Raw genomic sequence first — 16,052 nt, 5'->3', positions numbered from 1 at the left:
GTTTTTAAAATTTTTTTTTTTTTTTTATAGAAGTGTCCATGTTTTATCTTTAAAAATCATTTTTAAATATTTTAAAATTTGGGATAATAGTTTTTTTAGATAGTTTTATAAACCATTACTTTTTTTTTTTAAAATGTAAATCTGTAAGAATTTTTATATTTTATATAAAAGTTAGTATTATTTTGTAATTTTATAACCAAAAAATATGAAGTCTATCCAAAGTGGCATTGAGTTTAAAACATTAAATAAGTCAATTTATTTATTTTTTATTTTTTTTATTTACTTTAATTTCCTTTCCCTCATGTTTTTTTGTCAAATTTTAAGAAAACATACATAATATTACATGAAAAAATATTAAGGAAAACAATTTTCTTATATTTGATTCACAAGGGAAAAAAAAGGAAAAAAATCAACTACAATTAAAATTAATCAACTTATATATTTTAAAATTATTTAATTTTGATAAATAAATAAAAAAAGAAAAAAAAAGTCACATAAATTTTGATAAAATAGTTTTTAAAACATAAATTATTTTCATATGATAACTTAAACCCTTTTCATTTAGTTTAAATCTTCTATATAAAGATTAAATAATTTGAAATTGCACAAGTTTCTAAAATAATTTTAATTATATTTGATTTCCCTTACCTTTTTCATTATAAGATAGTAAATATGGGCAATTTCTTGATACTTGTAATCAAATATACAAGTACTTCAAAAGCAAAACAAAGAAAAGTGTCTTTAATTTTGCAAACACTTTTTGGAAGAGATTTAGTGAGAGCATTTTCTTTCTTATAATGAAAGAAAATAACTTTGTTTATATATAATGTTTTATTAATAATGAAAAAGTGATTGCAAAGCAAAACACTTTTTGCAATCACTTGGTAGGTGTATGTTTTGTTCCTTAAAAAAATAACTTTTTTATATATAATATTTTACAAAAAAAGAAGAAAAAAAAAACATTTCTTTTAGTTTATGTCCAAACACTAACACTTTGTTTAGGATAACTTCTTATTTTAAAAGTAAAAGTTGAAGTCAAAATCATAATTTTCAAATGACAATATCGCTATCATGAAAGTTTTATTTAAAGAGAAAGTATGTTCTCATCTACTAATATGGAAAAAAATTTGAGAAATTGGGAACCCAACTTTGGCATTTTCAAGATAACTATGTTGATTCCAAAAATATTTAGGAATTCATGCATTTTGAGCTTATTTGTTTTTTTATACCCAATATTCCTTCCATTTTCCATCAACTCAACTTCCATACTTGAAAAACAAAAAAAAAACAAAAACAAAAATGGAAAAACACCAAAATCCTCCTTAACTTTTTCCTACCAACCCAACACTAATTTCTTCACCGACAATGAACCCCTTCTGATCGCTCGGATTTTGTCGTTTATTGGATCAAAACAAAATTTATAACCTAATTCACTATTTTATAGCAATTTGTACCCGATCAAAAAGTGGTTTTTAGGTATCGTCCACAAGGATGGATTATTCTTGGTAATTAAGGCTTGAATGAGATGATAAGAAATGATTGTGATCAAGTGAAATTGACTTGAAATTGCATGATAAAATTCCAAAATAACAATGTATTCAAATTGAGAGAAAAATGAAGTGTAAAATAGAAGAAAATTAATAAGATGTGAGATTCTCGGAGTTAGAATTTTCTAGAGAGCAATTTCCATGGTGAATAGGTGTTGAGATCTAATTTTCATCAAGTTAGATTGAAAACCTAAATTTTCATCTAAACCGATTTTTGATTTAGTTTTAGGTCTAGATCTAATTTTTCTCCAAATTAGGTAATCTAATCCAAGAGATCAATTTGATCATATATTCAATTCATCTTAAATTATCTTCCGATGATTCACACAATGCAACTATTCAATCTCATCAAATCTAGCATTAAGAATTTGATGAATCTACCTAGCTTGCATTGTAGTAATCATCCAAGACAATTTGAAGAGAAAAATCCCCAAATTTCAATAAATCAATCAATTGGATCAAATTACCTTTGCAATTCAAGCTCAATTCTCTAATTCACCATAGATCTTGCCTCTAGATCCTCCCTCCTCCGAGAAAAACGAGATTTAGCCACTCATGCTTGGAGATTTGATCTCACAAGACATGTTTGGCTACCGAGAAAGTAAGAGAAATTGAAGGAAAGTGAAGAATTATATAGAGAGAAGAAGTATGAAAAGTTCTACAATTAGAAAATGTATCAAAAAGTTTTTAAATGAGTCAATCTCGTTTCTATTTATAGGCCAAGGTTAAAAGGACACTTGGCAACATTTTAGAGGTCTTCCGGATGCTTCTTCATCAAGGAATCTGGAGAAAATGCATTTTCGCACGAGCCCCTAGCAATCTCGCATGATGGTGCGAAGTGGAAAATCCATCAGCTTCAATTTCGTTCTTCTGGAGCGTTTCGCATGACTGTGCGAAAATTTCGCATGGTCATGCGAAATTGCTTTTCACAATTCCCTTATGTGCTGCAGCCAATACCCATGTTGTTTCATTTTCGCACGAGCCCCTAGCAATCTCGCATGATGGTACGAAGTGGAAAATCCATCAGCTTCAATTTCGTTCTTCTGGAGCGTTTCGCATGACTGTGCGAAAATTTCGCATGGTCATGCGAAATTGCTTTTCACAATTCCCTTATGTGCTGCAGCCAATACCCGTGCTGTTTCATTTCGCATGACTATGGGAAAATTTCGCATAGTCATGCGAAATCGAGAAATATGTTTTTCCGACTCCTCTTTGCAATTTCTCTCATTTCTTCATGTTTAATCCATCTCCACCACCTTCAATTAAGCTCCAAATCCCAATCCAAACTGATTGCATTGCTTCTTTCATTATGCATTTGGATCATCATCAACTTTATTTGTTTTCTTCAATTTGATTAATCTCTTTTGTCACCAATTTATCAAAATTATACCTTGAAATGACTCCAAAACTTCATAAAACTTGTTAGTAACTCTTGCAAGGGAAAAAAAACATGTTAATTGAGTGTTTTAGGCATAATTACTACTCAAAAGATGTGAAACTCATGAGAATTATTATCTAAAATATGCTCTTTTTGAGTAGTAATCACCTTCTCCACAACCCAATACTCCATCTACTTCATCTTCCTCTTGAAACCCTAACACCTTCTTCTCAATTTGAGAACCCCAAATCCTGTGAAAGACCAAGCTCTTATTTTCTTAAATATTCCCGAAATCCCAAAAATTTGGTGAAACTCAACCGTAACCTCTTCTTCTAAGAACTAGATGACGTAGATCGAATGACGTGGGAAACGATAGTTACTCTCTTCTTCTTTGTCTAAAGCTCCAACTTCGAATCTTTCTCTCCATCACCATCATCAGGTTGGTTTATTCTTCACTAACTATTTGAATGATGTTTCTCTTACTCGTTTTATTTTTTTTGTTGATGTATTTTTTGTGTTGGTTTAATTTGTTGTATGAGTATTAATTTGGATAAGAAAGGATAATTAATTTTATTTTATCAATAAAATTTATCTTCATTTCTATTTTTAAAAAAAAAATATATATATATATATATATATTTGTGTTTGTATTTCGGATTTGTTGTTTAGTGGATGAGAGAGGAGTGTGTATACATCAAAATTTTTAGTGAAATAAATTATCACTAAATTAGTCTTCAAAAAAATATGACTCCCCAATTCGACAAAATTTAGGATCGGCAAGTGATAGGTCCTATACACATTTGACACATGACATGCATTAAAAATATGACACGTGATGAAATTTGGAAGACTGCAAAATTTAATCTTACAAATAAAATCAAAATCTTCCTAATTGCTATCAAAAGAGAATCAAAATAAAATAAAACATTCTCTTATTAACAAATTTTTAAAGATAACAAATATTCCAGTTGAAGTCAAAAGATAATAAAATAAATAAATAAATATTCTCTTGTTGACAAATTTTCTTAATGAATAAGACAAGTTACTAAAATCAAAGAACCAAATTCTTTGAATTAAGCAATTAAATATTAGGGAATTCCAAAATTTAATTCCCTAATTCCACCTATAAATAGGGGTAACTTCCTTCAATGAGAAGGCTTCTAAGGATCAATAAAAACGAATCCACACAGGAAACGAGACTTCACAAAGAAGAAAAGACTTTACAAAATCTCCCACCAAGTCTAAGAAATTGTAAAAAAACTACACATGTGTTCTTCGCTTTTCGACAAAGTCATTCAGGAATAAGTCACTATAGGCCCTTGATTGACTTTGAAAACAAAGAAAACATCTTCGTCGTCTATACACACAATGTTCCTCGTTCAACGAGTTCATTCGAGAACAAGCCACTTATGGCCTTTGATCGATATTTGAAATCAAGAAAACATTTTCATCATTTCCCAAATTATGATTAATGTGAAAAAATCAAAGGGATATATTCTTTTGTAAAAGAATATTACTACAAATATTGTACCCCACAATTTAACAATTTTAATAAAATATTTTGTTTCGCATTATTTTTCCTATTCTTTTACTTACATTGTAGGAATTTTCACTAAATTTATGAGTACAAATTTCTAACACACCCGGTGGGACCTCTTTGCTTCTCATTTCTTTCGCCAAATAAAAGTGATCACTACCAAGACAATGGCATATAAAAAAAAATTTAAGTTGCACGTGTTGACAAGGATTATGATAAGATTTTCATTACCCAATCAACACGTAGCACCTTTACAGGCCCTGTTACTTGTAGCAAAACGAAATCAACTATTACACTGTCCACAAAGTTAGCATGTGAGCACACTCATTTGTTAAAAACAACAAAGACACGTGACAGTTACTAACCACTCATCACCTTAGCCTCTTTGGGGGTAAAAAGATATAGTTCTCATGATAAAGAAAAACACCATTCAACAATGAAGGACTTCAAGGATAAGTCCTTATACTTTGTTCCTAATGCCAACTCAAGCACTAACTCGCCAACTGGGATGTCAAAGCGAAACAACTCATTCGGCCATTCTAGTTCTTTCACTTCTTCCTTTTCAGTGACCATGTTGGTAATGGTAACAGGCACTACATCCATTGAAGAACAACTAGCAGAGATGGCTCGTGTCATTGTCAAACTCACCAAGACTATCGAAGAGAAAGATGTGTAAATAGTCTCCCTCATAAACAAAGTCGAGGCACAAGCACAAAACATAGTTGAGTCGAGTCAAGGACTCACTCACCCTTCAAGGAATGCATCTCCAAGTGATGTACCACATTCGTCTAAGTCAGTGCAAATCGAAAGATAAATCATTGAATTTGCCTCGATGGTATCATTGTTTGTCCAATAACTTTAATACATGATAACTAACACCGTCAAAGCATAGTATGATGGACTCTCACAAAGTACACTCATGTACTCTAAGCCTTGCACTAAGAGGATTGATAACATATGTATGCTTGTGGGTTATCAACCTCCAAAGTTTTAGTTATTCGATGGAAATGAAAATTTGAAACACATGTTTCCCATTTTGTCGAAACTTGCAATAATGCAAGTATAAAAGGTGATCTATTAGTCAAATAATTTGTCCAATCTCTCTGAGGGAATGCATTTGATTGGTATACAGACCTTGCACCTGAGTGCATTGACAGTTAAGACCAAATGAAGTGTGAATTCCTCAATCGTTTTTCCTATAGCACCTGACAAACTATAAGCATGATGGAGCTTACCAATACCAAGCAATGGAAAGACGGGCCAATTGTTGATTATATTAATCGTTGGCGTTCCTTAAGCCTTGACTACAATGATAGATTATCTGAGGTGTCAACTATGGAAATGTACACACAAGGAATGCATTGGGGTCCTCTGTTTTTCCTCTAAGGGATACAACCTCATACCTTCAAAAAGTTAGCTACTCGGGCTCATGACATGGAACTCAACATACACTCCCATCCCCACCTTGCCAATGCAATTCTAAACTTTATTAATGCAAACCTAAACTCTAGATCTATCATAGATTTAGACCTTTCTCAAGGCAAATCCTTGAATCAAGACTTCATCAAATCCCTTGTTTCATCTTCTTCACTTTCAAGGTTTTCGTATTCTTCCCAAGTTGTGCCTTTGAACTAAATACTTTTATTTCTTCTACAATTTTGAAAAGTTTAAAGCCCCTATGAATAAAATCACAATAGCATTGTGGGAATGCTCCAAATAATCAAGTCTTCTACACATATTTGAAATAGGGAGATGGCATATCTTGAAAATGCCAATGACGTGTATAATTGGATAGTGGATGGAATGATGATGCCTAAGACATTTCAATACTGCCACAAAGGAGTTTAGATGGCTAAGAGTGAAACAAGAAGAAATGGGTTTCAATCGATGTATGGGAGGAAAAGAAATGAGGTAGGAAGTGGGGTCATATTGAAGTATGAGGAGAGGGGTTGGTAGTCGAGGCTAAAACAAGAAGAAACGGGTTTTAATTTATGTGTCTAGGGGAAGAATAAATGGGCCAAGAAGTGGAGTCGCATTCAAAGGCTTGGTGGTTGAGGCTAAAATAAGAAGAAATGGGTTTTAATTTATGTGTGAGGAAGAAGAAATGGGCCAAGAAGTGGGGTTGTATTCAAGGGCTTGGTGGTTGAGGCTAAAATAAGGAGAAATAAGTTTTAGTTAATATATGGGAGGAAGAAGAAATGAGGCAAGAAGTGGGGCCATATTTGAGTATGAGGAAATGAATCGTTTGCTTTCTACATTTAAATCTAAGAAATGGGTTTTCAATTGATTTGTACAATCCATTTAGTTCTAAGGCAAATGTTCAAGGAAATATCTCTTTACACGAGAGAGTTTTTGTTATTTTCACATTTGGGATAAGATAAGGTAGGTTAGTATAAAACTCATATTGGCCTCGAACCCAATTCAAGTTTTTGAAAATGTTCCCAAACTCGTCTCATATCCAATGCTAATATTTCCATTCTTGTCCTAATAGGATCAAGAATGATCGAATAACCCGGATAGCCTATGAAATGTTCATCCCTAGAAGGAAATGAAGATCACAAGTTTTGACAATAACAAGTTATCATAATTTTAATTTTGATAACATCAAAGAGATTACATACAAAAAATTTTAGGCCTCTAAGTAGTCAAGAACTAGTATAAAAATGATGATCAAATTTTTGGGAGAAGTAGAGGCAGATTCATGAGAGTTCATAGGGATAGATATAAGGAAATTTTTTTGAGAATTTAATCGACAATAAGGAGGAGGAACATGACCAGAACTTTGGTAGCAACAATGGCATCTTATCATAATTTTGGTAGTAGAAAAGAGAATTTCAATCAAGCTTTCGTGCTAATCAAAAGAACAACGCTTCAAGAAGAAGAAATGCATAGTTTCAAAGTATATATCTTTCTCTCTTTATTTCATCTTTATATCATGTAACCATGTACTAAAATTGAATTGAAAATAGAAATCCATGTGGATTGTATAACTTGGTTTGGATGAATGGATTCGTATTAATCATAGGATCGCATGTTGATTCCTTGTGATTTTTCAATTTTATGGTTTAAAATAAGATCTAAACCAACATGTGGCAAAATCCTTTTTTCATGTCTATATTAATTTGTTTTATTTACATTCCATTCCAATTTTAAATCTGATTAAAAATACTATGGCAACAACTAACAAGTTATGAAATGCAAGTTGCTTAACTACTAAAGCTTTGATATGTTAAAAAAATGGTTTTTTGAAAGAGAATTTAAGAAAGAACAAGTTTAGAGGTACAATGAGAATTAGATCAATTAAAACATGTTTTTTTAACCCTTATTTTCTTGAATAAATAACCCGAATATGATGCAAATTCTCTCGAGATCATTTGGAATAAACATGTAAATCCCGTGGTTGATATTGACTCTATTCTTATAATTTAACATGCAGTTCTCATACTCTTTCTTACATCTTATTCTTATAATTCACCATATATTTTGCCTTAATATGTGTATAATATTATTATTTATTTTGACATTGTATCATAAAAAAATTAATTTTGGATCATCACAAATGTCTAAATTCACTTAATAGACTGAATTCGCTTTCAACAAATTAAGGGATTATCACAAATGTCTCAATCCAACTTAAAGAATATTGAATTCACTTTGAAGTTAATCACCTTTTCACTATACTACCTAACATTTGAATTCATAGACCTTATCTTTTCTTTTTAGATTAACTTGAAGGTATTTTTTTCATCTTTCAAAAATAAAATAAGCGATGACTAAAAGTACGAAATCAAGGTCTTGTTTCAAAAAAATAAACTTCCAAAAATTATTTGTTGCATGGAGCCAAACAGATATGTGTCCATAGAAGATTTCCTTTTTGTTATAATAAATTCAAGTAATGATTAAAAAAAAAACAATTTTATGTCTCTTTTTCTATTAATAGATGAAAAAACAATTGCTTTCTTGATTTATGTTATTTCATTATCAATTATAGAATAAAATTTCTTAATAATTATGGTGCACTATTTTTGGACATATATATGGAGATTTTATTTTCTTTTTGTAGAATTGAATTTGATGGATTGAATAGTTCTTGATGAATTTTTTTTTTTTTTTTAGAGAGGAAAAAAATAAGAATTGAAGTGATGTTGTACGAAAATCTCACATATTTTGCATATTTAATTTGATCAAACAATTTGCTATCTTTTTTATAAAATTTGGGATGCATTTTTTCCTATTTTTTTTAGTAATACTCCATTCGCCAATGGATTGTCATGTTTCCATTTGAGACATTTGATAGGATGCAAGAAATTTGACCTTTATTGACTTATTTGTACATGGAAAATAAAGACCTAAGTTGTCCAAAAAGACCATAGCTATTGACAAAAGGGTTGTCACCTAAAGTTTAGCAATAGGGTATGAATGCTAGAAGTTAAATACAATAATTTATTTGATTTATTTTTATTATTCCTCGAGAGTGAATGGTTGGTTTCCAAAAAGTATTAAAAACATTAGAAAATTAAATATAACTAAAATTGGTTCAAACACGTAAGAGAAAAATAATATAAAAATAATTTATCAACTTTAAATGTATATTTTTTTCACTTTTTTTATTTTTTATTTTTTTGTTCGTGTTTTTCCTCAAATCTTTGGTGAAATTATATTTAGTTTCAGCAAAATACTAAGAAAGGAGCTGTAAAAAATTAAAATTAAAATTAAAATTAATTAAAATTTTATATACTTCTAGAAAAATGGAGGAAAAGAAGGATTCTATAGGAAAAATGAAAAAGAATGATGGAAAATAAAAATATATTGAAATTTAATAAATTATTTTTATATATTACATTAAACTTATTTTATTTATTTTAACTTTTTATATTAAAATTTAAAAAAAAAAATTGCTCCCATCTCTTTTTCCTATAAATGAGTTCTATAATTGAAGAAAAATATATTAAATAAAAGGTTTATTCAACAATATTTTTAAAGATAAATTTTTAGAATAATTCTAAAAATGATTCAGATTATTTTTCATAGAAGTATTCTACACTAGTGTACAATACAAAAAGCTTTAAGCTATTTTTAGTTTTTTTTTAAATCATCACTCAAAAAGTCTTTAAAAGACAACTAAAAACATTTCAAAATCACTCTCCAAATCCGTCGATTTTCAAATTTTCAGAAAATTTAGGATTTTTTTTGTAATTGTTTTAAAAAATAATTCTAAAAAAACAGTTTTTAAAAATTGTTTTATGATGTTTTGTAGAACAAAAATTTGTTTAAAAATTTAAAATGTTTTCCACATGTTTTTAACATTTTAAAATAATATTTATGCCTAGTGTTTTGTTTTTAATAATTTTATATATTTGTATAATTATTTTTTAAAATAACCCTCAAAAAACAATAAAAAATATTTTCATAAGAACAAAAGACATAAAATAGTTTTCGTGTTGTCAAACATGTTTTCTTTTTTTTCTTTTTTAGAAAATCTCAAAAATAGTTAGCAAAGAAGTCCTATTTTTTATGTAAAAAATTGCTAAATGTATTACTTAAGTTGGAAAAAGACGAGTCTAAAAAAGCATTGACTTAACAAATTGTAGTAATTAGAGAAAAGAATGAAGACTGGATGACAACATTTCCTAATTATTTTATTATCATTACAAGGATTATTATTATTATTATTATTATTATTATTATTATTAATTAATTAATTAATGAAAGTGAGGTTGCAGGTACACCAAATTGTAATGGTGACACATCTTAAAGTTGACATTGAGAGGGAAATATAAAGAAAGTCAGCGGATCAATGGTATAATGACTCCAAAATCCACCCCGTTTCCCTGGGCCCCACTGCCATACGATTGGCATCCCCTGTCTCAGCGTGGTCGATCCATCTCCTAATTTATTCTTTATTGAGCAATTTCCAACCCACCATATACATATTTTCACACTTGCTAAAAAAGTCAACATAATTTTTTTAAAAAAAAATATTATTTATAAAATAATAATATAATAAAATCTTAATAAACAAATATTTGATAAATTAACCTCAATTAAATAATATAAAAAAAATTATTCTAAAAAGTAAAAACACTAAATTAATAACATATATAGATGTATAAGAATTATTTTAGAAAACTTTAAGGATCTAAGAAAATTATAATATTTTCTAATTTATTTATTCTTTTTTTTTCTATTTTCATTCAAAGATAGTTGTACTTATTTTATAAAAAAAAATTCGTGTATATATATATATTCAAAATGTAGGATCATATATTATTTCTATACTTATTTTTAATAATTCTTCTTAAATATTTAATAATAGTTGAATATTTTCTTACTAAAATGCTTTATATATTCTTATCTTTTTTTCATTGAAATTGAGTAAATATTTCATTAATTACCATGTTCTCCATTTCATTTTGTTTTTAAAAATTATTTCCAAAAAACAATAATTAAATAATGTTAAGAATTTTTAAAAACAATTTTCTACCAAACAGACTCTGAGCGTGGATCTTATCCAACAACAAAATAAAATGCTAAAAATATAAAAATAATTGTTGGCTTCAACTGGAGCTCCATCTTTCTTTTGTTTATTTATTTTACCTTTTTTCCATTGAATCTTACCATGTTAAAGACGAAGTGAAAATGAGCATCTGAAAATTTACAAGGCATTTCATTTTTTTCCAAAGTCTTACTCTTCTTTTGTTATTGTATTTTTCTTTTAATTTTTCTAAGTTGTATTACTATAAATTGTGCCCATTTTTGTTTTTACATTTTTTGTTTTAAATTTTAATTATTTTATTTTATTTAAATGTTGACCATAAGTAAAAGAGACTTTATTTCATTTTAATGCAGAAAAATATAAAAAAAATGGCGATTTTTAATATAAAAAAAATTAACATGGAATTGTTAAAATGATAATTGTGTAAAATATTATTAACCAACCACTTAACAATTAAAGAAATATTTTCAATGGCTCGAACTGATCCAATCCTGCTATTCATATATTGATAACATATTGCCAAATGACTTAAGAAATGTTGGATAATTCACTTAGGTTACTTTTGGTTTTGAAAAGTGTTAAGAAATGGAAAAAAAAAAACCATCAAGGAAAGTGATTTGTTTTATGTCGTATTACCCATCAAAAAAATGTCAAAGACAACCAAATATAATTAAAATTAATAAAAAAAATTATGTATTTTCAAATTATTTAATTTTAATATAAAAAGTTTTTAAAAAAAAGTAAAATGAGTTCAAAGTAATATATAAAAATAATTTATTAATTTTAAATTCATTTTTTTTTTTCTACTTACTTTTCCTCTCTAGTTTTTTTTTCTTACATTTTCTCTTAAATTTTCCAGAAATCAAACATAACTCCACTCAAAAGAAAACATTCCCATCGAATCCCTTGAAATCCCTAAATTAACACCAGTGTTATGATATAGGAATAAGCTTTTACAAAATTAAAGACATTTGTGCTTTCACTACATTTTCAAATTCCAATCTCTTGTAAATACTTTGAGAGGCAGTTACTCATAAAGGTACAGGGAAGAGATGAGCTTAGCCTCTAAGAGCAGACATGAGCAAATGGTTTACAAACCCTAGGCTGTTGGGTCCCATGCATGCCAAGAATGATAAAGAATAGAATGATTACAACAACAAATTCCCCATAAACTGCCATTAAAATAGCTAACATCATGTGGAATCCATTCCTCTCTGTCTCCTTATAATGTTCTAATGAAAACAAATCTTGTACGATATGCATTAATCATGCAGAAATGGAATCATTGCCTTTCAGTTGAAGGCACTAATTAAGCTTTCCTCTACAATGAAAAATCACACAGAGAATTACTGCACTTGTGAATGCATGCAAAGCATAGTACACTTCTTTTGATTGGAAATTCATCTTAGCTAATACATCTGCAACATAAAAAGTAAAAATAAGCCATGCAATACTACAAAAAAGCATATTATTGATGCTATTCTTATATCGACATTTGTTCAAAAGTGTCATCTATAATCTTTCCTGAATTAATATCGACACTCATAAGGAGATAGAGGTGGAAACCCTAAGTTGAGATTCTTTGAAATTAAATCACAAGAATCTATTAATATCAACACTTATAAGGAGATAGATGTGGAAACCCTAAGTTGAGATTTTTCGAAATATCGACACTCATAAGGAGAGAGAGATGGAAACCCTAAGTTGAGGTTCTTCAAGATTAAAGCACAAGAATCTAAAAACATACCCCTTGTGTTTGGCTCAAAGCTCTCTGCATACAATGATACTCCTCTCTCTTATACAACATAATATCGTAGCATTGTTGGCGCCCTTCAATACCTCACTCTCACCAGACCTAACATCTACTATGTTGTTAATCAAGTTTGTCAGTTCATGCACACTCTAAAGTGTGTGTCGTAAGGTGCCTAGCTAGTACGGACCCAATAGGGCAAGCAATTAAGTTAGTCTGAAAGACATCAGGGTTGCAGCGTAGGTGTCAAAGGGTTTTGGTACAATAAATTATTGATATTAATGTGATATTTCATATAAAGAGATAATGTGAATGAATTAAGGCCTAAGTTTGACATACCTAAAATTGAATCTAGAAGAACCCACAAAATTGAACAAATTGTGTGAACTTAATTAATAGAAGATTTGAATATGACTAATAATGTCAAAGGAAAAAAAATTAAACAAAAAAGAAATGGAAGCACCCAAAAAGTGAAGAACATACATTCATATCCATCAATACACGCACAAATGAACTAGTAATTATAGAATTTATTAATCATACCATAGATGATAGTTGTATCGATACCTCAATATTTGACACCCAATGTAAATATGATCAGCACAATGCCTTTTCTAAGTTAATCATCCAGCAGAAGGAAATGAGCTTAACAATATCCATTCTCATATCCTAGCTAGGACTCAGGAATATTGTTGATCTGTCAGGTTTTTTTTTTTACCTGGGATGAAACAACAAATCCACAAATGTTGTCATGAAGTTGTTGATCTAATTAAGGCAGCAAACTCAATTTTAATTTCCTCGAAAAGAGAGCCAATATTCCTAGTCTCTGTCTTGAGTACAAATTCATAACCAAGAATATGTTGCGAGGAAACTACGTTACCATCCGGAATATCACAGCTGTTGGACCAGTACGCGCAAAGTTTTTCATGCACATGGTTTGACATTAATCCAGGACTCCATGGAAATTCGAGAAATTGCCCTACTGTAAAAGCTAAAATGTCAATTATAGAATCCGAAGGCCATAAAATGGTATCTTTGATTCAGAACAATCATCATCTCCCCTTTGACAAAATGAACCCAGATGTATGGTGCTTTCTCCTACCCTGCAAATGTCCACCACCTTCGAGACATGCAATCATCCATTAGGTTACACAGAAACTCTAGGCTTGAGAGGGATTTCATGGCTGATTGAAAACACTGAACAAGGATCATATAAATAGGACAAATATGGGCTTTAGGTGTGTGTGTGTGTGTGTATGTCTATAACAAAAGAAGTTGAGAACCATTGTTGGCAAGGACAGGCCATTGAGGATGGCACTGTGGATCACAATGAGTTAAAACCAACCATTTCTTTCCTCCCAATATCATCTCTATTTCCATGATCATCACCTGAGACACTAGTAGTTTTGGTGGATTACACCCTCAATTAGATACCCAACTTTAAATTCTTTCTTCCCACCACATTATATCCAAGATCTTCATGCTCTTTTTCATGACAAATTTGAAAGATATCAGATTCTGGGTCACCTAAAAATGATTAAAAAAGAATGCATCATCATTGAGATCCCTAGAGCTAGATAACATTAATACAAATGAGAAAAGGGAAGCTTTTCATTTTTTTTCCTAGCTAGTAGCAAAAGTATGGCCTCAGTGGGCAAACAGAAGGAAATAAGATAAAAGAGAAATATGATTGAACACAAAAATCAATATTTCCTCCATAAATGAGAGTTGCAGGACAAACCTCTCAAAGCTTCCTCTTCTCCAGAAGAACTACAAGAAAAGAAACTACAGCTAGCTGACCCAATACGAATTACATCTCTTCTCTTCTGAGCTTGTTTAGAAGTGCTGTGATAAGAGCGTCTCTCCGCTCAGACCTAGCGTCTTCTCTCATCCGCCTTTGCTCTTCCCTCTCCCTCCACCTCCTATCCATCATTATCCTCTCGTTTTCCAATGCCTCCATGGTTTGTCTCCACTCCATCTCCTTGGCTCTCCTCTCCTTTTCCCTCTCCTCGAACACTTCTCGCCATTGCACCTCCATTTGCACCTGCTGCTTCATGAAATCTTCCAAAACTTCTTTCAAATTGAAACTAGCTCCGCTGCTGCTGCCACCCACATTCACACTGGTCTTGCCCTTTTTCTTCTTCTTGCTGCTTCCCTTCTCCCCTTCGCTTTCCTCGTTCTCGTCTTCATCTTCCGAAGATAGCTGCACCCCTTTCTTCTTTGCCCCGCCTTCTGCCTCAATCCACAGCATTCTTTGCATCCTCGCTGTGAAAATCGCCTGCAACTCATTGTAAAACGGAAATTGTTGCCTCATGGCTTCGGGCTCCATCGTTTCGCAACCCTAAAGACCACATAACAACAAACAGCAGAACCCATCAAGTTAAGATCGATCATAAAGCGCTCTCTCTCTCTCTCGATATGCATATATATCATATATATATTAGAAGCAATCACCATAACCCTTTTGAATCTATTCATCGAAGGATCAATACCTTGTATCTGGTGACCAGATTCTTCCACTTGCACTTGCACTGATCCGCGCTTCGATTATAGCCCTTCTCCTTCATCTTGTTCGCAATCACTTCCCACAGAAGCTTGTTCCGTTTGGTCTCCATGAAAGTCCGATCCAACTCTGCCCGAATCATCAAAAACTCCTTCGTCTCCTGAATACTCCATTGAGGAAACCTATCACCCGTATCGATATGAACACTGATATGATGCCCCTCCATAGACCAACCCAGATCAGGACGAGAAATAGAAGAAGGCTTGGCCGCGAATTAAATGAGTATCGAGAAAGAAATGAAAAGAGAGAAAGATGGAGAGAGAAAGCGAAGGGGAGACATATATACAAAGGTGGTGTGAATATAAGGTGTGAAATCGTCAAAGGGATAGAATTATTAAATCTGTATAGGTGTCAAAGTGAGCGTTTCATTGTTAGATGTTCAGATCTCAGAAAAAACCAACCAAACAATCTTTCTCTTCCTTCTGTCTTTCTTTTTCTTTTCTTTCCTTTCCTTCCTTCCTTCTTCCATTAATCTTTTCCCTCTCCTGAACAGTTCTTCAGTCTCATCACTCCACGCGGAAACTTCTTTCTCTCTCTAGAAACTTTTATTTCTTTATTTTATTTTTTTCATTTTCTCATTTGTTCTCACTACGTAGTGGTGGCGTCACCCTAACGTATGAACGGGGGTGATGGTGGTGGTGGTGGTGGTGGGGTTTTATTCCTCTGCACCCAAATTTAGAAAACTTGGTGGCCAAGCCTCAACTCTCTCCATAAGCCGTGTGGTGGGGCCATAGCTAAAGCCAAGCCCAAACCCAGACCCAGACCCAAAAGCCCTTCCAGA

At 31.1% G+C, this 16,052-nt stretch overlaps 1 protein-coding gene across 3 annotated transcripts; it reads right to left on the bottom strand.

Moving 5' to 3' along the window:
* Nucleotides 1-12,119: 12,119 nt before the first annotated feature.
* LOC117919786 (trihelix transcription factor GT-3b-like) lies at nucleotides 12,120-15,688 on the bottom strand. Of its 3 annotated transcripts, none has more exons than XR_004652144.1 (3): nucleotides 15,201-15,688; nucleotides 14,450-15,049; nucleotides 12,120-12,376 (listed from the first exon to the last, which is right to left on the bottom strand). XR_004652144.1 is itself a non-coding variant. In XM_034837039.1 (2 exons), the coding sequence occupies exons 1-2, from the start codon at nucleotides 15,435-15,437 to the stop codon at nucleotides 14,519-14,521; spliced, it is 768 nt and encodes a 255-aa protein (XP_034692930.1). In that variant the 5' UTR covers nucleotides 15,438-15,688; the 3' UTR covers nucleotides 14,246-14,518. The 3 variants fall into 3 exon arrangements, 1 of the variants encoding a protein (XP_034692930.1); XR_004652143.1 differs by lacking the exon at nucleotides 12,120-12,376 and adding an exon at nucleotides 13,219-14,235; XM_034837039.1 differs by lacking the exon at nucleotides 12,120-12,376 and having other exon boundaries at nucleotides 14,246-15,049.
* Between the last annotated feature and the right edge of the window lie 364 nt (nucleotides 15,689-16,052).

Source organism: Vitis riparia, chromosome 8, assembly GCF_004353265.1.
Source record: "Vitis riparia cultivar Riparia Gloire de Montpellier isolate 1030 chromosome 8, EGFV_Vit.rip_1.0, whole genome shotgun sequence".
NCBI lineage: Eukaryota > Viridiplantae > Streptophyta > Magnoliopsida > Vitales > Vitaceae > Vitis > Vitis riparia.
The sequence above is the reverse complement of the archived record's forward strand: the minus strand, read 5'-3'. Positions and strand labels throughout refer to the sequence as shown.

Coding starts and splice junctions, on each gene's coding strand:
- LOC117919786 (XM_034837039.1), bottom strand. CDS start 15,437: ATGGAGGGGCATCATATCAGTGTTCATATCGATACGGGTGATAGGTTT. Junction 15,050..15,200: donor ATCTGGTCACCAGATACAAG/GTATTGATCCTT, acceptor TGTGGTCTTTAG/GGTTGCGAAACGATGGAGCC.